This window comes from Scyliorhinus canicula, chromosome 8 (assembly GCF_902713615.1).
Source record: "Scyliorhinus canicula chromosome 8, sScyCan1.1, whole genome shotgun sequence".
Classification (NCBI taxonomy): domain Eukaryota; kingdom Metazoa; phylum Chordata; class Chondrichthyes; order Carcharhiniformes; family Scyliorhinidae; genus Scyliorhinus; species Scyliorhinus canicula.
In genome coordinates, this window is record NC_052153.1 from 1,512,807 (window position 1) to 1,535,784 (window position 22,978).

Here is a 22,978-nt window from a genome sequence, read left to right on the forward strand (position 1 = left end):
TTTTTGTTAAAATGGAGAAACTTCGGGCAGCACGGTGGCACAGTGGTTAGCATTGCTGCCTACGGCGCTGAGGACCCGGCCCTGGGTCATTGTCCGTGTGGAGTTTGCACGTTCTCCCTGTGTCTGCGTGGGTCTCACTCCCACAACCCAAAGATGTGCATGATAGAGATAGAGAAATACAGCACAGAACAGGCCCTTCGGCCCACGATGTTGTGCTGAACTTTTGTCCCAGGTTAATCATAGAATTATGGACACTAAGGGCAATTTTTCATGGCCAATCCACCCAACCTGCACATCTTTGGACTGTGGGAGGAAACCGGAGTACCCGGAGGAAACCCACGCACACACGGGGAGGATGTGCAGACTCCACACAGACAGTGACCCAAGTCGAAATCGAACTTGGAACCCTGGAGCTGTGAAGCAATTGTGCTATCCACAATGCTACCGTGCTGCCCTTAAGAAGAAGTTAATCTACACTCCATTATTCTACCCTAATCCATGTACCTATCCAATAGCCGCTTGAAGGTCCCTAACGTTTCCGACTCAACTACTTCCACAGGCAGTGCATTCCATGCCCCCACTACTCTCTGGGTAAAGAACCTACCTCTGACATCCCCTCTATATATCTTCCACCATTTATCTTAAATTTATGTCCCCTTGTAATGGTGTGTTCCACCAAGGAAAACGGCTCTGACTGTCTACTCTATCTATTCCCCTGATCATCTTATAAACCTCTATCAAGTCGCCCCTCATCCTTCTCCGTTCTAATGAGAAAAGGCCTAGCACCCTCAACCTTTCCTTGTATGACCTACTCTCCATTCCAGGCAACATCCTGGTAAATCTCCTTTGCACCTTTTCCAAAGCTTCCACATCCTTCCTAAAATGAGGCGACCAGAACTGCACATAGTACTCCAAATGTGGCCTGACCAAGGTTTTGTACAGCTGCATCATCACCTCACGGCTCTTAAATTCAATCCCTCTGCTAATGAACGCTAGCACACCATAGGCCTTCTTCACAGCTCTATCCACTTGAGTGGCAACTTTCAAAGATCTATGAACATAGGTGGATTGGCCATGCTAAATTGCCCCTTAAAAATCCTGAGGGTTCTTGACGGAATGGATGTGGAGAGGATGTTTCCTCGTGCTGGAGAATCTAGAACTGGGAGTCGTTGTTTGAAAACAAATGGGTCGCTCCGTTATGGGCCAGGATTTATAAAACCCCAAAGTGTATCATGGAGTTCACCTGACCTACAACTTTTACTAGATTGTGGTATGGAGAGCACACGGCCCACTCTACAGGTGTGGGACAGCAGAAATGGAAAAGTATATGTTAAAGCAAAGCAATGTTTATTCTATGAACTCAAGTTAACCTTTTTAAAACATACAGTGAACATCTTAGCAACCATCAATTCAAATACAACCCCCAAAGAATACAACACTAGGTAATCCTTAATAACTTCCCAAACAACATCCAGAAGACAAAAGAAACATCTTTTAACAGAAGCACATCAGGTTTACATTCACTACTGAAAACATTTATAATTCTGAATTCACTAAATGATCAAGAGATAGTTTTTTCATGGCAGAGAGATCAACAGTACACCTGCTTTGTCTGCCTTCAGCTCCAACACTGAAAACAAAACTAAAACACACTCTGCAGCAAATAGCCTAGAATGAAAATAAAAAGCCGACAGACAGCCCAGCTCCACCCACACTCTGACATCACTGATAAACACCCATTTCTTAAAGGTACGTTTCCCACTCACCCATTTCTCAAACGTACTCTCACACGACAGCTCATTTAAGACAAAGTTGAGGAGAATTATTTTCTCTCAGGGTTGTGAGTCTCAGGAACTTTCTGCCAAAAGGCAGTGGAAGCAGAATCTTTAAATATTTTTAAGGCAGAGCTCGATAGATTCTTGACAAACAAGAGGGTGAAAGATTATGGGGGTAGGCAGCAATGTGGGGTTGAGGTTACAATCAGATCAGCCACCATCTTACTGACTGGCAGGCCAGGGTCGAAGGGCCAAGTGGTCTCTTCGTCCTCCTATATATATTTCCCAGTAATGATGCAGTGCAGAGTTCCTATGATCTTGTTGTTCCCCCTTTTTGATGACATAAGCCATATTTTAGGAATAGTGTTGAGAAAGCCTCAAGTTGCTGCAGCGTACCTTACAGATAATGCACAGTGCAGTCGCAGTGTGCTGGTGATGAAGGGTATGGTGACGGAGACTAAGACAAAGGCACGAATCAAGTCATCTTCGACAGTGCTAAGCATCTTGAGTGCTGCACCCACCCACGTGACTGACAGTCATAGAGTATAGAATCATTGAATCGTTGTAGCATAGAAGACTGCCATTTTGCCCACAGAGACCCCTCCCACCTGGCTTACTCACTCTTCCAACTTCTTCCATCAGGCAGGAGATACAAAAGTCTGGGAACACGCATAAACAGACTCAAAAAAGCTTCTTCCCCACTGATATCAGACTCCTAAACGACCGTCTTATGGACTGATATGATCTCTTCACACATCTTCTCTACTGAGTAGTACTGCACTCCTGTATGCTTTACCCGATGCCTATGTCTATGTATAATTTACATCATGGATCTATGCTTGCCCTATGTTTTTTTTCATATATGGAATGAACTGTCTGGACTGTACGCAGAACAATACTTTTCACTGTACCTCGGTACACGTGACAAACAACTCCAACTTGCTGGCTCTGTGAAGGACAATTGAGTCACTCTCATTTCCCCCACTCTATCCCCATAAACGTGCATGTTTATTTTCCTCATGTACCCACCCAATCCCCTTTTTAAAATCATTTTGCATCACATCTCCACTTTCAACATCATTGCAGGCAGGGACCTCACCTTCCTTTGGATCTGTTTCAAAACCTGTTTGTCCCGGTCATTGTACTTCGTCAGTTAATGAGAATAGCCACTCCCCATTCAAGGTCAGGGAGAAAATGCTGGGCTTTTACTCAAAACATAAAGGGGTGATTGTCATCCTGAGGAGTGGCACTAGATGGGTGCAGAGCATTACTGCACAACTAGCTGCCCACCAATACCAGGAGTTGCTCTGTGCCATCTTCAGCTATTAAGATTAAGCTGCAATTGTAGATAATAATAATCTTTATTGTCCCAAGTAGGCTTACATTAACACTGTAATGAGGTTACTGTGAAAATCCCCTAATCGCCACATTCCGGCGCCTGTTCGGGTACACGGAGGGAGAATTCAGAATGTCCAATTCACCTAACAGCATCTCTTTCGGGGCTTGTGGGAGGAAACCGGAGCACCCAGAGGAAACCCACGCAGACACGGGGAGAACGTGCAGACTCCGCAGACAGTGACCCAAGCCGGGAATCAAACCCTGGTCCCTGGCGCTGTGAAGCAAGTGCCAACCACTGTGCTACCCTGCCACCCGATGTGATATGCAACGAATCCATCAGGGATTTTAATATTTTATACAGAATCTATCATCAAATAATTGATGGTCCTAAACTTTATTCCTGCACACCTTTAGCCCAATGTCATCTAATTCTACTGTTGCACAAGGTCGGCTAAATTGTGTATTATTGGTAGGCAGCTGAGCAGCAATGACAGGTTGCATTTATATAGCACCTTCAACATATAAACATGTTCCAAGGATGTCACAGGAAGATGAAAACTGACACTGAACAAAAGAAGGAGTTATTAGGACAAGTAACCATCAGCTTGGTCAAGTTTTAATGAAGATCTTGAAGGAAGAGGAAGGGATGGACAGATTTGGGAGGGGAATTCCAAAGCTCAAGACCCAGGCGCTGAAGATATGGCTTCCAATGATGGGAAGTGGCAGTAACATTCACACAAGTCCAAGGCAATGACCGCCTATAACTAGAGAGAATTTAACCATCGCCCCATGACCATCTCTGAATCCACCACTATCAACATCCTCGGGGTTACTATTGACTAGAAACTTAACTGGACTAGCCAGATAAATACTGTGGCTACTAAAGTAGGTCAGAGGCTGGCACTCCTATAGCCAGTAACTCGCTTCCTGATTCCTCAAAGCCTGTCCACCATCTACAAGCACACAAGTCAGGGGTGAGATGGAATATTATCCATTTGCCTGGATGAGTGCAGCTCCAACGATAATAAGCTCAACACGATGTAGGAAAAAAACAGCCTGCTTGACTGACACCCTTCCAACACCTTTAGCACTCACTCCCTCCACTACCAGTGTGCACCAGCTACAAGATAGACGACAGCAATCACGAAGGCTCCGACAGCAAGGTCTACCACTGAGAGAAGGACTGCTGATACATGGGGACTCCACCACCTGCAAGTTCCATCCAAGTCACTCACCATCCAGCCTTGGTGTGGAGATGCCGGCGTTGGACTGGGGTGGGCACAGTAAGAAGTCTTACAACACCAGGTTAAAGTCCAACAGGTTTGTTTCAAACACTAGCTTTCGGAGCACTGCTCCTTCCTCAGGTGAATGAGGTGAATTCACCTGAAGAAGGAGCAGTGCTCCAAAAGCTAGTGTTTGAAATAAGCATGTTGGACTTTAACCTGGTGTTGTAAGACGTCTTACCATCCTGCCTTGGAAATATATCACCGCTCCTTCACTGTCCCAAGGTCAAATTCCCAGAACCCCCTTCCAAACAGCACTGTGGGTTCCCTACACCACATGGACTGCAGAGGTTTAAAAAAAATCCCTCACTGTCACTAATCAGTGTTGGTTGTGCACATATCAGCAGAGGGATAAAGACAAAGGGCGACAGTGGAAAGCAAAAGTCATTCAGCAGCCGTGGAGCAGATTCCAGGACAGAATGGGAACGAGCAGAAGCAGATCAGAAGCGGCTCAGTGGGTAGCGAGGAATTCCCCGGCAGAGGAGCAGGAACTGAGCTCACAGCAGTTGGTCACAAATTAAAATCAAAGTCTTACTGAACAGCAAAATTGAGAGTCTAAATGGCCTCCTCCTGTTCCTGAGATCATAAAGCAGCAGAAAATGGCACTTTGGCACAAGGAAAAGTGCATCTCTGTCCAGGCCCAATCAGTCAAGTACAGCTGAAAAACAAGCAGTGCATTTCAGTAGTTAGACGGCCAGCAGACAATGGCAGCAGGTGTCGCCAGAATTGATCCCAAATATTAATAAACATTTAGAGTGGCATCATTCATTGGGCAGAATTTTCCACAATTTGGCAGAAGGAGTTCAAGGGCAGGAGGGAGGCTGGGCAGGAGAGAGGGGGGCTGGGCAGGAGGGAGGGAGGCCGGGCAGGAGGGAGGCTGGGCAGGAGAGAGGGGGGCTGGGCAGGAGGGAGGCTGGGCAGGAGGGAGGCTGGGCAGGAGAGAGGGAGGCTGGGCAGGAGAGAGGGAGGCCGGGCAGGAGGGAGGCTGGGCAGGAGAGAGGGAGGCCGGGCAGGAGGGAGGCTGGGCAGGAGAGAGGGAGGCCGGGCAGGAGAGAGGGGGGCTGGGCAGGAGAGAGGGAGGCCGGGCAGGAGAGAGGGGGGCTGGGCAGGAGAGAGGGAAGCAGGGCAGGAGGGAGGCTGGGCAGGAGAGAGGGAGGCCGGGCAGGAGAGAGGCTGGGCAGGAGAGAGGGAGGCAGGGCAGGAGGGAGGCTGGGCAGGAGAGAGGGAGGCCGGGCAGGAGAGAGGGGGGCTGGGCAGGAGAGAGGGGGGCTGGGCAGGAGAGAGGGAGGCCGGGCGGGAGAGAGGGAGGCAGGGCAGGAGGTAGGGAGGCCGGGCAGGAGAGAGGGAGGGAGGGAGGCCGGGCAGGAGAGAGGGGGGCTGGGCAGGAGAGAGGGAGGCAGGGCAGGAGAGAGGGGGGCTGGGCAGGAGGGAGGGAGGCTGGGCAGGAGGGAGGGAGGCCGGGCAGGAGAGAGGGAGGCAGGGCAGGAGAGAGGGAGGCCGGGCGGGAGAGAGGGAGGCAGGGCAGGAGAGAGGGAGGCCGGGCAGGAGAGAGGGGGGCTGGGCAGGAGAGAGGGGGGCTGGGCAGGAGGGAGGGAGGCTGGGCAGGAGGGAGGGAGGCTGGGCAGGAGAGAGGGAGGCCGGGCAGGAGGTAGGGAGGCCAGGCTGGAGAGAGGGAGGCAAGGCAGGAGAGAGGGAGGCCGGGCTGGAGAGAGGGAGGGTGCCCGGGCAGTAGGGAGGTCTGGCAGGAGGGAAGCCCTACCTACCCAGCCTTTTCATAAAGATCCAGCCCCCACACCCAGTCCAGGTTTCACCACCCAATCCCCCTGTGAGACCACCACCGCCTCCCCCACCCCACACTGATCCTCGACTCCAGGATTTATAACCTGGGGACTGTTTGCAGTCCCATTCCTGGCCAATGCTGCCACTGGAGCTGCTGGTGCTGAAAGCTGCCAGCCAATCAAATTGGCCATCAGTTCTATGATGCAGACTCCCGTCCCAGTGGGAAACGACAGTTCTCCGGCCAATCAGTGCTGCTCAGACAATGAGGTGGCTGTGGGGTACAGCTGCATTCCCCACTGACTATTCAGGTGGCAGAATCCCTGCCCACAGTTTCCAATGATAAAAGATTAGCTTTCAACAAGATATTTCATGTATATTAAATACAAAATACAGCAGCAATGAGCAACATTGAAACAAAACAATGCTGGAAAAACCCAGCAGGTCCAGCAGCGTCTGAGGAGAGAGAGAAACACAGCAAATGTTTCATATCCAGCCGCCTTCTTCAGAACAACAACAATGCACAGCCTTGCGGATTTAACTTTTTTCAATATAAAATTCTGCACCAATTTGTACAAGTGTAAAATAATAGTTGTTTGGTCCTGCGGAAGTTGAATATCATTGAAAAGAGAGACATGCTGCTGAACCTTTTCAACTTGCACTCATCAGGACAGACACAAGAATGCCAAATTTCAAACGATCAGAACTGGTTATACTACAGGAGAAACGTGTGCTGATTGGTTGGCAAGCCAGCTCTGACTGGCTGAGTCATTGGCATGGAGAAAGCAACAGGGACCTAACGATAGGTTCCCCAAGCAGTGGGAGGTGGTGGTATTGTCACTGGATGAATAATCCAGAGACTCAGGGTAGCACTCTGGGTACCTGGTTTCGAATCCCACCACAGCAGATGGCGAAATGTCAATTGAACTAAAATCATGAATTAAAATCTAACGCTGACCTGGAACCTATCTGATTCACTAATATCCTTCAGGGAAGGAAATCTGCCATCCTTACCCGATCTGGTCTACATGTGACTCCAGACCCACAGTAACGTGGTTTACTCTTAAATGCTCTCAGGGATAGGCAATAAATGCTGGCCCAGCCAGTAACACCTTCATCCAAATAAAAATAAAAATAAAGCTCCTGGGTAATTTTAAAAAGGCGCGAGACATGAGTATATTCCCTCTGATTGCAGAGAACTGGGCCTTGTGTATAAGAACATAAGAACTATGAGCAGGAGTAGGCCATCTGGCCCCTCGAGCCTGCTTCAATGAGATCATGGCTGATCTTTTGTGGACTCAGCTCCACTTTCCGGCCCGAACACCATAACCCTTAATCCCTTTATTCTTCATAAAACTATCTATCATTACCTTAAAAACATGTAATGAAGGAGCCTCAACTGCTTCACTGGGCAAGGAATTCCATAGATTCACAACCCTTTGGGTGAAGAAGTTCCTCCTAAACTCAGTCCTAAATCTACTTCCCCTTATTTTGAGGCTATGTCCCCTAGTTCTGCTTTCACCCGCCAGTGGAAACAACCTGCCCGCATCTATCCTATCTATTCCCTTCATAATTTTAAATGTTTCTATAAGATCCCCCTCATCCTTCTAAATTCCAACGAGTACAGTCCCAGTCTACTCAACCTCTCCTCATAATCCAACCCCTTCAGCTCTGGGATTAACCTAGTGAATCTCCTCTGCACATCCTTCAGTGCCAGTATGTCCTTTCTCAAGTAAGAAGACCAAAATTGAACACAATACTCCAGGTGTGGCCTCACTAACACCTTATACAATTGCAACATAACCTCCCTAGTCTTAAACTCCATCCCTCTAGCAATGAAGGACAAAATTCTATTTGCCTTCTTAATCACCTGTTGCACCTGTAAACCAACTTTCTGTTACTCATGCACTAGCACACCCAGGTCTCTCTGCACAGCGGCATGCTTTAATATTTTATTGTTTAAATAATAATCCCTTTTGCTGTTATTCCTACCAAAATGGATAACCTCACATTTGTCAACATTGTATTCCATCTGCCAGACCCGAGCCCATTCACTTAACCTATCCAAATCCCTCTGCAGACTTCCAGTATCCTCTGCACTTTTCGCTTTACTACTCATCTTAGTGTCATCTGCAAACTTGGACACATTGCCCTTGGTCCCCAACTCCAAATCATCGATGTAAATTGTGAACAATTGTGGGCCCAACACGGATCCCTGAGGGACACCACTAGCTACTGATTGCCAACCAGAGAAACACCCATTAATCCCCACTCTTTGCTTTCTATTAATTAACCAATCCTCTATCCATGCTACTACTTTACCCTTAATGCCATGCATCTTTATCTTATGCAGCAACCTTTTGTGTGGCACCTTGTCAAAGGCTTTCTGGAAATCCAGATATACCACATCCATTGGCTCCCCGTTATCTACTGCACTGGTAATGTCCTCAAAAAATTCCACTAAATTAGTTAGGCATGACCTGCCCTTTATGAACCCATGGTGCGTCTGCCCAATGGGACAATTTCTATCCAGATGCCTCGCTATTTCTTCCTTGATGATAGATTCCAGCATCCTCCCTACTACCGAAGTTAAGCTCACTGGCCTATAATTCCCTGCTCTCTGCCTACCTCCTTTTTTAAACAGTGGTGTCACATTTGCTAATTTCCAATCCACCGGGACAACCCCAGAGTCTAGTGAATTTTGGTTAATCATCATTAGTGCATCTGCAATTTCCCTAGCCATTTCTTTTAGCACTCTGGGATGCATTCCATCAGGGCCAGGATACTTGTCTATCTTTAGCCCCATTAGCTTGCCCATCACTACCTCCTTAGTGATAACAATCCTCTCAAGGTCCTCACCTGCCATAGCCTCATTTCTATCAGTCGCTGGCATTTTATTTGTGTCTTCCACTGTGAAGACCGACCCAAAAAACCTGTTCAGTTCCTCAGCCATTTCCTCATCTCCCATTATTAAATCTCCCTTCTCATCCTCTAAAGGACCAATATTTACCTTAGCCACTCTTTTTTATTTTATATATTTGTAAAAACTTTTAATGTCTGTTTTTATATTCTGAGCAAGTTTACTCTCATACTCTATCTTACTCTTCTTTATAGCTTTTTTAGTAGCTTTCTGTTGCCCCCTAAAGATTTCCCAGTCCTCTAGTCTCCCACCAATCTTTGCCACTTTATATGCTTTTTCCTTCAATTTGATACTCTCCCTTATTTCCTTAGATATCCACGGTCGATTTTCCCTCTTTCTATCGTCCTTCCTTTTTGTTGGTATAAACCTTTGCTGAGCACTGTGAAAAATCGCTTGGAAGGTTCTCCACTGTTCCTCAACTGTTCCACCATAAAGTCTTTGCTCCCAGTCTACCTTAGCTAGTTCTTCGCTCATCCCATTGGAATCTCCTTTGTTTAAACACAAAACACTAGTATTTGATTTTACTTTCTCACCCTCCATCTGTATTTTAAATTCCACCATATTGTGATCGCTCCTTCCGAGAGGATCCCTAACTATGAGATCATGAATCAATCCTGTCTCATTACACAGGACAAGATCTAGGACCGCTTGTTCCCTCGTAGGTTCCATTACATACTGTTCTAGGAAACTATCGCGGATACATTCTATAAACTCCTCCTCAAGGTTGCCTTGACCGACCTGGTTAAACCAATCGACATGTAGATTAAAATCCCCCATGATAACTGCTGTACCATTTCTACATGCATCAGTTATTTCTTTGTTTATTGCCTGCCCCACCATAACGTTACTATTTGGTGGCCGATAGACTACTCCTATCAGTGACTTTTTCGCCTTACTATTCCTGATTTCCACCCAAATGGATTCAACCTTATCCTCCATAGCACCGATGTCGTCCCTTACTATTGCCCGGATATCATCCTTAAATAACAGACCAACACCACCTCCCTTACCATCCACTCTGTCCTTCCGAATAGTTTGATACCCTCGGACATTTAACTCCCAGTCGTGACCATCCTTTAACCATGTTTCAGTAATGGCCACTAAATCATAGTCATTCACGATGATTTGTGCCATCAACTCATTTACTTTATTCCGAATACTACGAGCATTCAGGTAAAGTACACTTATGTTGGTTTTTTTACCTCTGTTTTGAACCTTAACATCTCCAGTTTTAGTCCTTTTAGTATTACTGGGCCTATTCACTGAGCTCCCCTCAGTACCTTGTACTGTCGCCCTTTTGATTTTTGACTATGTCTTCTCTGCCTTGCACTTTTCCCCTTACTTCCTTTTGCTTCTGTCCCTGTTTTACTACCTTCCAACTTCCTGCATCGGTTCCCATCCCCCTGCCACATTAGTTTAAACCCTCCCCAACAGCTCTAGCAAACACCCCCCCTGGGACATCGGTTCCAGTCCTGCCCAGGTGCAGACCGTCCGGTTTGTACTGGTCCCACCTCCCCCAGAACCGGTCCCAATGCCCCAGGAATTTGAATCCCTCCCTCTTGCACCATCTCCCGAGCCACGCATTCATCCTATCTATCCTGACATTCCTACTCTGACTAGCTCGTGGCACTGGTAGCAATCCTGAGATTACTACCTTTGAGGTCCTACTTTTTAGTTTATCTCCTAACTCCCTGAATTCCACTTGTAGGACCTCATCCCGTTTTTTACCTATATCGTTGGTGCCTATGTGCACCACGACAGCTGGCTGTTCACCCTCCCCCCCCCCCCCAGAATGTCCTGCAGCCACTCCGAGACATCTTTGACCCTTGCACCAGGGAGACAACATACCATCCTGACATATGAATGTATGTCACTTCTAGCATGTGTAACTGTGCATTGTTACGAGCTTGACTAACTATCTTAAATTGGTTGTTGGTGTAGCTATTAGCACAATCAAGATTGTTCAGTAACTGCTGTCCAATCATGGAATCACATTTGACATTGGACATTTTGTTTTGGGTTTTGAAATAGGCAGAGTGGGGGTGGGGGTGACACGGTGGCACAGCGGTTAGCACTGTTGCTTCACAGCGCCAGGGACCCAGGTTCCATTCCAACCTCTGTGGGGAGTCTGCACTTTCTCCCCGTGTCTGCAAGGGTTTCCTCCGGGTGCTCCGGTTTCCTCCCATCGTCCAAAGATGTGCAGGGGTAGGTGGATTGGCTATGATATTTGCCCCTAAGTGTGTCCAAAAGGTTAGGTGGGGTTAAGGGGAAGGAGCGGGGGATTGGGCTTCGCAGGGCCGGTGCAGACCCGATGGGCCAAATGGCCCGCTCCTACTCTTAGTTCTCATGTTCTTATGTAATGAGAAGCAGCAGTGCTAACCATTGTGCCGCATAAATACTTTTCAATACTTTTTTTTAAATGATTTTGTAGTCTGAGCTTCAATAGCCACTTCTAGTAAGGCATTCTTTGTTGTAATTATCCCCTTGTGATAATATTTCTTTTAACTTTTCTTTTTATTCCCTGAATGTTAACCTTCAATCTATGATCCTTGTGATCAATTCACCAACTAATGCAAACAATCTTTCACTGTTTGTTTTCTCAAAACATTCTATAATTTAAAGACCTCTACTATAATTCAAGCTAAATTTTTGAGTTTTTTCTTCATATAATCTTATAGCAGAGAAGGAGGCTATTCAGTCCAACATGCCTTTGCTAGCCGTTTGAAAGTGCTGTCTAAATAGAACCCCTCCCCCATACTATCCCCATCGCAATGCATTTTTTTCCCTTTCAAGTATATATTCAATTCATGATTATAGCCTCATATTCCTGGTAGAATTCTAATGAAATTTGCTGCACATTTACCATAACTCGAAAATCCTTCCTATAATGAGATGTCCAGGATTAGGCCAACTGTAGCTTAACCAACATCTTGAACAAATTCAGCATAAATTCTTTGCTTTAAAAACAAGAATTATATTTGCCTTCTTTGTGGTCTTCCCAAGCTGCAATCCCACCAATAAAGCTCTAGGTATCGGCAAAGAAAAAAAGACTTGCATTTATTTGATGTCTTTCACAACCACAGGACATCATGGGGTATTGTAGGCAATGAGGTATTTCTGAAATGCACTCCACCAATCTGCTGACTTCACTAACCTCTCTAATGTCCATGCATTCTCTCTTATTTCAGCATTCCCCAAATGGAGAGCACTGGGGTCCAAATTACACATTGCTGTACATGTTTAACTGGGGAAACTGGTTCAGCAATGATGAATTTAGGAGTGCGACAGCCCATTGCTCAATTTATGCAGGCATAGAGATTTGGGGACTGGGGGAGGTCTTGGAGACCCGGGGCGGGATTTTTCACCCCCAACCAACCCCCATGTTTCTTGGCAGCCGTTGGCCCGCTGTTGGTTGGGGGTAGGATCTTCTGGTCTCGACACTGTCAATGGGAATACCTCCTGAATCCACCTCCAGCCGCCGGGAAAGCCACAGAAGATCCCACTGGTGAGGATTGCCAGAAAATCCCCTCAGAAGTTTACAGCACAGTGACGTGAGCAATGTTGAATTGGTTAGGATGTGTTTAATAATAATGACAATCTTTATTGGTGTCACAAGTAGGCTTACATTAACATTGCAATGAAGTTATTGTGGAAATCCCCTAGTCGCCACATTCCGGCGCCTGTTCGGGTACACAGAAGGAGAATTCAGAATGTCCAATTCACCTAACAAGCACGTCTTTCGGGACTTGTGGGAGGAAACCGGAGCACCCGGAGGAAACCCACGCAGACAGGGGGAGAACATGCAGACTCCGCACTGACAGTGACCCAAGGGGGAATCGAACCTGTGATCCTGGCACTATGAAGCAACAGTGCTAATCACTGTGCTACCGTGTCGCCCTATAGGTTAGGTAGCCCAGATGGTCAGAGGGCCAAAGGTCCCCCTCCTTCATCTTTATTGTAGAGGCTTTCATTTTCTCTTTGAATCTGCAAGATCTACTATGACCCAAAGTTAGCATCACTGAATATTGCTGCGATATTATGCTGCATTCCTGCTATATTAAAAGCATCAACATTTAACATGTTTACTTGTACTGAACTCAGAGCTTTATGAGGGAGCAAAGCAAAGATTGTCTTTTGGGTCCTGATCATCTTACTTGCTTGGTGAGAAATCAGAATGTTCTCTGCTAGGTGTCACTATTCACACCAACTGCATATTCATCAGGTGAATTAGCAAAGGCTGGCTTTTCTATCAATTATGTGATTTGAGAGTATTAAAGCAGGTTATTGTTGCGGCTGAATCGAGATTGATCTTTTGCCCTTACCACCAACAAATTAATTTTCTATTAAATCACATATTCCACACTCGGCATGTTAATTAATGGTTTGCGATTGCTAATTTTAAAAAAAGGTCTCTCCCACATTTAAAATTTCAGCTGCCCAATGTGGTGCCAGGTAATTCAATTTATTTATTGTTAGTATGTTAATGACATCATGCTGGATCCCTCGCTCACTGCAAGCAAGGAGACGTCACAGCTGTCCATTCCAGGTGGCTGAAACAATGACACTTGGTGTCAGGTATTTTTTTAAATGAAAGAGATTGTAAGATGTTACTGACTTGCTAAAGTTAGAGTCGTTTGAAACCTATCTTGATTTTCCACTAGTTTCAACAACAATATCTTAATTTACAATATGCACAGAGCTATAACAATTTTCAGGGTCAGTATCAGGCACACCGACAGGAACATTTACTTTAATCACTTGAGAAATTATGACATTTTGATTATTAGATCTGCAAAGAACATCTATAGAGTATGCATTCTCTTTCAACTAAAACTGTTCATTACACGCAACACCCATGAACAATTCACAAAGAGTTGACCACAACAAAATGTTATTAAATCCTTCTAAGCTCCTCTATGCTTTATCGTATATCTCTATAAACAACTATTTGGCAGCAACAGTCACCATTCTTCACAGCCTGGAATCTCTAACTAAGCAGCCAAAATCATAAACCTAGCAATGAAGGCTTTCAAAGCCAATATTTTACATCAGACACAATTTAAATACAGAGCGGTGTGCAGTCTGATGGTACACATGCCAACCTCTACCAGAGCAAGCCAGCCTGAGGGTCATCCAAACTTGATCCACTGACCTCTTTGCAACATCTCAGATGAGCGGCAGGTGACAAATCAGGGCAGCAACGGAGCCAGGGTGAGAGGAGACAGTCCAGCTCCTCCTGGGCCTACTTACCTACCTTTCTGATGATGACCAGTTTGCGAGGCCGCATTCACTCCAACAATTCCTGACGGGAACAGGTCCACTGCTTGTTCCTAAGGGCAACCCAATCTGAAAAAGGTGTCATAAAGCAGGCACCAAGCCCTCTGCATCTGCTAATGAATAGACTCACACCTGGTTTCGGCAGCTGTCCCAAACATATGAAAAATGGTCCAAACCAATTTCTGGTCCAACTTCCTTGGAGCACACTTGCTCAATTAGACAAAATATAATATACATGAGTCAAAGTCGTGTCGGCAAATGTAACAAACAAAGCGTCTCAATGCAATGCAAACCATGCCATCAGGTAGTGAATGATCAAATGTCCTCTGGAGAACCACGGTTAACATTGCACTGGTCTACATCAATTATGTGCATATTTTGCTTCCATTTGTAACAATTTTTGCCATTTTTGCTTTTTATTCATCCACTTTAACCCATTGCACTTTATATGTGTCCTTTCAGCTAGCAGAATGAATAACAGACTGGAGGCTGAGTGCTAAGTGACTCCATAGGTCAGCTGGCAGGAACTGCACTTCCCACCCGTATCACTTCCCATGCAATCAGTTTCCCAGTTGAAGGCTGATTATATCTCTCATATGAATAGTTGGCAGGTGAGAACGTCGACCTCTACGGAGATTTAAGCACAAGAAACAGTTCCAACAACCAACATATTTAAAATTATTAGTGTTCCGTCAAGTTGAAATAGAATTTTAAATTAGATCAGAATACATTCACCCTGTCAGATACTATGAATTAGTAATTAGAAGTGCATTGTACAATGGCATAGCTACATATTGATATCACCTTTGATGTGGGCAGGTTAAAGAAAAACAAAAAAGCAAGTACAACCAACCATTCAAACACCCACTTCTGCAAACAGCATGAAATATTTATCAGACAAGATGCCCTGTTGGTGCCCTGTATTCCACGCATAAAAACATAAAGGATTTTCAATAGGAATCATGCATGAGTATAGGTATGGAAATTGTAACTGTTTCATTAAGAGGTGTACTCATTAAATCTACATGGCAATTACTGAGAGTCTCAAGAGGTTTGAATTATCACAGAAGGCCATCCTATTTTTGTTTGTCTTTTTTCACAGGGATGTTTTAGCCACCCTCTAAAATGTTTGCAGGGTAATTAAACGGTTCAAACATTCTGAAAACTGGTCAGTTTGGCTCATTAGTAATCCTACCGCTTCGACCCGAGATGGATGTAGGTGCAAGCCACACTTTAAAACTTTGTTATGATCTGGACTAGACCCAAAAGTTTTGGTTACAATCCATTCGGGAGCATGAATTGTTTATGAGATTTATTGGTTAATTGACTTGTGTTGCGCACTTGCCCAGGGTGCCGTAACCATGCAGTGCAATGCAGATCACTCTAAATACAATTTAAGGCACCTCAGGTAAACTGGGCAAGACGGCTACCCGAGCATTTTTTCTTTATTCTTTCATGGATTGTTGTCATCACTGGCAAGGCCAGAATTGTTTGCCAATCACTAACTGCCCCTGAACTGATTGGCTTGCTAAGGGCAGGTTAGCGTGAACCACATTGCTGTGGATCTGCAGTCACATGTAGGCCAGAGCAGGTGAGGACGGCAGATTTCCTTCCCTAAAGAGCAATAGTGAACCAGGTGGGTTTTTACAACAAACAATGATAATTTCATGTACGGAAACTTACTTCAATTCCAGATTTTATTAATTCAATTGAAGTTCCACCAGCGGCTATGTTGGGATTTGAACCCGTGTCCCTACAGCATTTACCTGGGCTGATAGGTTACGAGTCGAGTGACAAAACCACTACGCCACCGCCTCCCCCAAAGGAAAAATTAGGAAATATATAGGCTATGAATGTCAAAAAGGGGTACTGGGGAAACTGGCTCTTGCCTTAAGAGAAGGGTGGGAGTGAGGTCAAGTCATAAACGGGTGAAGTGAGGCAGAGGAGGAGCAGCAGCAAACGAGAGGAATCAGAAAATGCAAGGAGCAACACGGGGCAGTAGCAAGAATCAATGGCAGCTAAGGTAGAAGCAAGTAACCTAAGCAACAAGGAGCAGCCACATCCAGGAAACAAATAATCAACTAAAAGGAAATGCCATCTTCGTGACTTCCATGATTCATTGCCATGCCAGAAGTGGTTTAATGACCTCACCGGAACAGTCAAGGACCATCAATTCACACGAGACAGAGAGATGAAGTGAACAGTGGCTTTAATCAACTAGAACAGTGCCTGCCTGCGACTGCTCTGCTCTGAGAGCCGCCTACAGGGCAGCTGCTCGATATACCTTCCCTCACAGGGGCGGAGCCCACAAGGGCACCAACATGATACAATCGGTGTAGTACAGTACAATGGTCCATAGGTGGAGCCCACCTGGGCAACAGCATAATACAATGTAGTACAGTGGTGAATGGTTACCATAATACATTCACCACATTTACTCCCTGTTAAAAAAATGGAAGTCCGGCGGGGTGAAGGGCTCACAGATTGAGTCTGTCCGGCACCCTGATCGTGCGCTGCGATCGTCTGAGCTCTGGTACCGCAGTGGGCACGGATGTCGAACTCATCGGTGCGGGCACGGATGTCGAACTCATCGGTGCGGGCACAGGTGTGGACTCCGGGAGCATGTCTTCTGGAGCTTCATCCCTGTAGGTCGGCAATGGGGGGAGGGGGTATAGGAGGGGGTGTGGAGGCCATGTAGGGGCGGGGGCACTGTTCAGTGTGGGTTGGGGGGTTAGGTGATGGTGGGGGATCCTGCAGGTGTCAGGTCCCGAAGGGAGACCGTATCCTGTAGGCCGTCGGGGTGCGCTACGTATGCATACTGGGGGTTGGCGTGAAGGAGCTGGCCCCTCTCGACCAGGGGGTTGGACTTATGGCTCCTTACGTGTTTCCGGAGTAGTACGGGCCCCGGTGTCTTCAGCCAGGACGGAAGCGAGACCACGGATGTGGATTTCCGTGTCTGGGTGAACGAAGCTCTCCGTGCTCCCGGAGTCAAACAAGCAGGGCGTTTCGTGCCCATTGACCTGGACGGTCATCGTGGAGTTCCTGAGGTGCTTTGGGCGTGACAGGTCAAGGGTGGCCGCGCCGAGTTGCGGGTAGCCGGCGTGGTCAGAGGTGGTGGGGTGGTCCCAAGATGGCTGCCCCTGTCGGTCGCACGTGTCGGGCAGCCTTGAAGGTGGCGGCCAAGATGGCGGCCCCCATGAGTCACACATGGCGGGTCGCGTGGGTGACGGCGGCCAAGATGGCGGGCCCGTGAGTCGCACGTGTTGTGTAGAGTCGAAGATGGCTGCCCCACGGACAGCACGAGGCGGGTGATGCGTCTGAAGGGGGCGAAGCCGGCAGGCACGCAGCCACGCTGCGGGGTCTGCGGGCCTGTGAGTCTGAGAGTCGGGCCTGTGGTTTGGAGGACTTGGACCTGGCAAGCTTTGGCAAAGTGTCCTTCCTTGCTGCAGTCGCTACAGTTCGGGGTGCTGGCTCTGACCGCAAAAGTAGCAGGGTAGCCCCCCGGGATGGGCGGGCAGCCGCGCGGCACAGGCCTTGGGTACTCGCTGGTCGGGAGTCCACGAGGGGGTCGCGTGATCGGAGGGGAAAGTGTTGAGGCTCTGGAACGCTACTTCTAGGGAGATGACTAGTTTTACCGTCTCTTCTAGGTCGAGGACGGCGTTCTCGAGCAGGCGGTCTGACGTAGTTGGACCGGACTGCAGCCACGTAGGTGTCCCGGACGGTGAGTTTCATGTGTTGGGAGGCCGTGACGGCCTTGTAGTTGCAGCTTCATGCTAGGACATTGAGGTCGCGTAGGTACTCCTCCAGTGATTCCCCGGGGCGTTGGCGGCGAGTGGTGAGGAGATGCTGTGCGAACACTTCATTCACCGGCCTCACGTATTGGCGCTTCAGCATCACGAGCGCGTCTGCGTATGTGGTCGCTTCCTCGAGTTGCACGGAGATTCGATGGCTCACCCGGGCATGGAGGACGCTCAGCTTCTGTTCATTGGTGACGAAAGGCGAGGAGGAGGTGGCGAGGTAGGCCTCGAAACATCGGAGCCAGTGTGAAAAAAATCCCTTTGGCTTCCGCGGCCTGTGGTTCGAGTTCCAGTCGGTCAGGTTTGAGGGCTGCTTCCATCGCGATGTTGTAGTTGATTAAATTGACGCGCCCATCAATTCACACACGACAGAGAGTTGAAGTGAACAGTGGCTTTAATCAACTAGAACAGTGCCTGCCTGCGACTGTTCTGCTATGAGAGCCGCCTACAGGGCAGCCGCTCGATATACCTTCCCTCACAGGGGCGGAGCCCACAAGGGCACCAACATGATACAATCTGTGTAGCACAGTACAATGGTCCATAGGTGGAGCCCACCTGGGCAACAGCATAATACAATGTAGTACAGTGGTGAATAGTTACCATAATACGTTCACCACAGTGATTGCTTCCCCCACCCTTTCTTGCAGTCTCTTTATGTGTGTGACAATCCTTCATTCATTCCTCTCATGATACCAGAGGTTAGATTCCAGAGCGTCAAGAAAAAGATGCTCCACAGAAGTCACCTCCTGATCCATTGCCTACACACCAGCAACAGGCTCTCAATTGTGATATCAGGTTCAATTCTTAGATATTTTTGCTCTTCTTCAATACTGTCTTATCCGACATACACCTGTTTTTCATTCTCATCCCCCTGTTCGTCCTTCATTTTTGGACCTACATGGAGAGCCCATGGTGAGCACCATCACTTATCCACGTTCCTGTAATCTTAACTCCATGGCCGTTCTGGTGTAAATGCCTAAATTTCTAACCCATCCACATTGATCTTCATTACCCTGTCGGACGTAAACATGATCAAGTTTGAGTTTGGGGACCCTTCAGCCAGAAATAAGTTTTAAAATAGATCTAACCCAGGCTTTCCAGTTCCTCTTTCAAAACAGCACTTCTGTCGCAGCATCAAAACAAATCTAAATTTATGCTGTGAGAATGAACCAAGATGGAAAATAATCTCTGCCTGGAAGTAATTCAAAAACATAACCTGAACAGAGATATGCAGTTAAAACATTAAAGTACCATTTGTGGATCTCTTCAACATTATGTCAGTGACAAATTAGCATCCCTAGACATTTCTGGTGGAGTTTTGTTAAATAGTTCTTCGTGTGGGGCCCTCGGTAGCGGCAGGTGCAAAGAAAAGGCCCTGAATTTCTAACTCCAACTCACCCCCATCATTTCAGAAAGGAATTTTCAACGTTGTTCAATTCTGTCCGCTACAACAAACAAATGTTAATATCCAGTACCTTACCCGCTCAAAACAATTAGCAGTAGTCTTATGTGTTGCAGTTTGTTTAGAATCCAAAGCTTGTTGCAGCTTTCCAAGAAGCCGGTTTATTTGTTCCTCCTTTCCATATAGTTGGGCTGTCAGGGAAAGATTTCTTTGATGGTGTTGCGCCTCACTGGACTTTAGTGCATCATAACGCATGTTCAGCTCATTGTAGTGCTAATATAAAAATATAAATCATTAGTACAGAATAGACTCAGAATATTCACACTGAGACAATAGAATAATACACAAAATAATTCCTTGCAGGGAAAATGTTCATAATCTGGCAAAGTCCTTTTCACTTAAAATACCACAAGGCCAGGTCAAGACAAGAGCACTGACACATTGCTGGGAGTGCCGGCACACATATAAATAATCAATAAATAATCAATGGGAAAACGCAAAAGAAAAATAAACCTGCATTATATAGCATCCTTTCGGACCACCAATCAGCTAGTTCTAACCTGCACATCCGAAATTGGCACGGGCAGGTGCAACAGCAGGTTTATACCTAGCTCAATTTTAATCACTATTAAATTCACCGGGATAATAAAGTTCAATGAAGGCAAAACAATGAAACAGAATATGTAACATGCAAGCACATTTTCTGATACTTGGAGAAAAAGAATTTGCATTTTGTAGTTGAAGCGAACGTTTTGTACAATGACAGTATGACATTAGGATATTTTAGTGAGAATTCCCTCCACAAGTTTCCCTACAAACATTGCCCCAGTTTGGCCTGTTCTCATGGTACCAGGTGAATCGCGCAAATACAAACCTGCCAATGTCTCAATCAATCAATCAAATATTGATGTAATTTAGGATCACAAAATAGCTGACTTAAATGCTTATTTAATAAATACTATTTTTACAAAAATATCAGCTTGGAAGTTCAATTATTTTATTTTACAAACAGATAAGGGTAAGTTTACTATGAATTGTACAGAATGAATAGCAAACGGGTCCTACAACAAGCCAGGTGACCCACTTCACCAGATTAACACCCATATCGTGAAAGTGAAAACCAACCACATGCCTTGCCAAAGTAACCTGCAATTGTAAACCTTTTCAAGTTTGCTTTACTTAAAAGAATTGTACCAGTTACCTTTTGATAAGACTTGATCTCCGAGGCATGTGAATCGTCCTGATTCCTCAACACCTTCTGTGTATCCAGGTTGAGGGCCTGTAGCTGCTGAATGACTCCAGCTTGCTCGCCTGAATGCTGCATGCTGTCTTTGTACAGACACTGCAGCTCTTGTAACTCCTTCCTGTGTGTTTGTAAATAAAAATAAAATGAGGCTACTGACAATTGCAGAAGATACAGCGTTGTTGTACTGGTGATGGCCAATCCGAATTTGGCATCTTGGCATGAGCAGCTTCAGACAGTTTGGAAAATGATCCATACCAAATCATTCTCTAGTACCACCTCAATTAATTTTCTTTCATTCATCTCAAAACAATGGGCATAAAATCATCACTTGAATCTTTGAAATTCACCTGTGCATGGGTAGAATTTCAGATAGCTATGAGATAATCTAATATTGCTCCTTCAATGTGAACAAAGTTGTAGGAAACCATCATTTCTGTTTAGCAAGGTATATTTTGCAGGTCATGAGACAGGAATACTTTGGATGTTTCTATGAAGAATGAATCAGGCTTTCTGACTGCAATGTCGTAATCATTTAAAATACCAATCAAAAGCCACCACTGCAAAATAAAATCAATTTCACAATTTATTTTTTAATTGCATTTCACCTCTCAAATGTTTTCCGTTCTGAAGGAAGAAATCAATAATATATTCATGAAAATATTTTTTGAGAAACCATATTACTTCCAAGATCCAAGAATGCATATGCGTTGGAATGGCCAGATTACCCTGGTTTAGCACTAAATTAGGGTTAATTTGGTCTGGGCTAAATAGCTGGCTTTTAAAGCAGACCAAGGCAGGCCAGCAACGCGGTTCAATTCCCATTGCAGCCTCCCCGAACAGGCGCCGGAATGTGGCGACTAGGGGCTTTTCACAGTAACTTCATTTGAAGCCTACTTGTGACAATAAGCGATTTTCATTTCATTTTCAATATATCGACAGTTTATCTTAACGTATGACCGCACGTCTATACATCTGATTCTTCTCTTGTTTTTCTATGCTGCATCTAAATATCTGTTTCACTTCATTTAAACTTGTGGTTAACATACTCAACGATGTTCGTAGAATCTCATAAAAATAGAAAAATAAAATTCCTTCACGTTAAACAAAGCCTACAAATGCAACAAAGAGAAATATTACTTTAAGAATTGTTTTTAAAAAAAATTTTACTTTGGAAGCAGCACTGGTGAATTATGGGTTATGGTAGCATAACAGTTATATTACTGAATGAGTGATCCAGACGTCAGCGCTAATCATCCAGGGACATGACTCCTGGGGAATTTAAATTCAATTAATTAAATAAATCTAGAAATCACAGAATCCCTACAGTACAGAAGGAGGCCATTTGGCCCATCGAGTCTTCACCGACTCTCTAAAAGAGAAACGTACCTGGGCCCACTCCCCATCCCTGTAACCACACCTAACCTGCACCTATTTGTACATTAAGAGGCAACTGATCATGGCCAATCCACCTAACCTGCACCTATTTGTACACTAAGAGGCAACTGATCATGGCCAATCCACCTAACCTGCACGTCTTTGGACTGTGGGTGGAAACCGGAGCACCCGGGGGAAACCCATGCAGACACGGGGAGGAAGTGCAAACTCCACAAAGACATTGACCTGAGGCCGGAATTGAACCCGGACCCCTGGCACTGTGAGGCAGCAGTGCTAACCACTGTGCCACCCCAGGAATAAACAAGTATTAGTAATGGTGATCACGAAACAATTGGACTGTTGTAAAAACACACCTAATTCACTAATGTCATTGGTGAAGTAAATGTGCCTTTCCTTACCCATCTGCCCAGTACATAACACCAGACCCACAGTAATGGATGTCTCATTGGCCCTATGAAATAGCCTGTTTACCCATTTACACCCAAGGTGGCAGCTCACCACCACCTTCTCAAGGGCAATGTGCAATAGGTGTTGGTAATGCCAGAGATCTCCACATCCTGTGAATGAATGTCAAACATTAATAAATGGGTTCAAATCTTTTTTTTTTAAATACACAAAAAAACAAAATCTTGAAACCCGAAGAGCATGAAACCTGAATGTATTCTGGAGAAAAAAAATCAAAGTTTTAAAAGCTGACCAAGATGCTTTAAAATATAATTTTGTACTACAGATATTTAATCTCTTTGCTGCTGGGACAATTTAATGAGCA

General features: G+C 45.7%; 1 protein-coding gene across 1 annotated transcript in view; it reads right to left on the bottom strand.

The window, feature by feature from the left end:
* Positions 1–22,978, bottom strand: part of cntln (centlein, centrosomal protein) — a 578,849-nt gene that overhangs the window by 418,735 nt on the left and 137,136 nt on the right. The window contains 2 exon segments of the mRNA XM_038803995.1: positions 19,647–19,841; positions 20,770–20,932. Of these exon segments, the coding sequence (XP_038659923.1) occupies positions 19,647–19,841; positions 20,770–20,932 (358 nt within the window).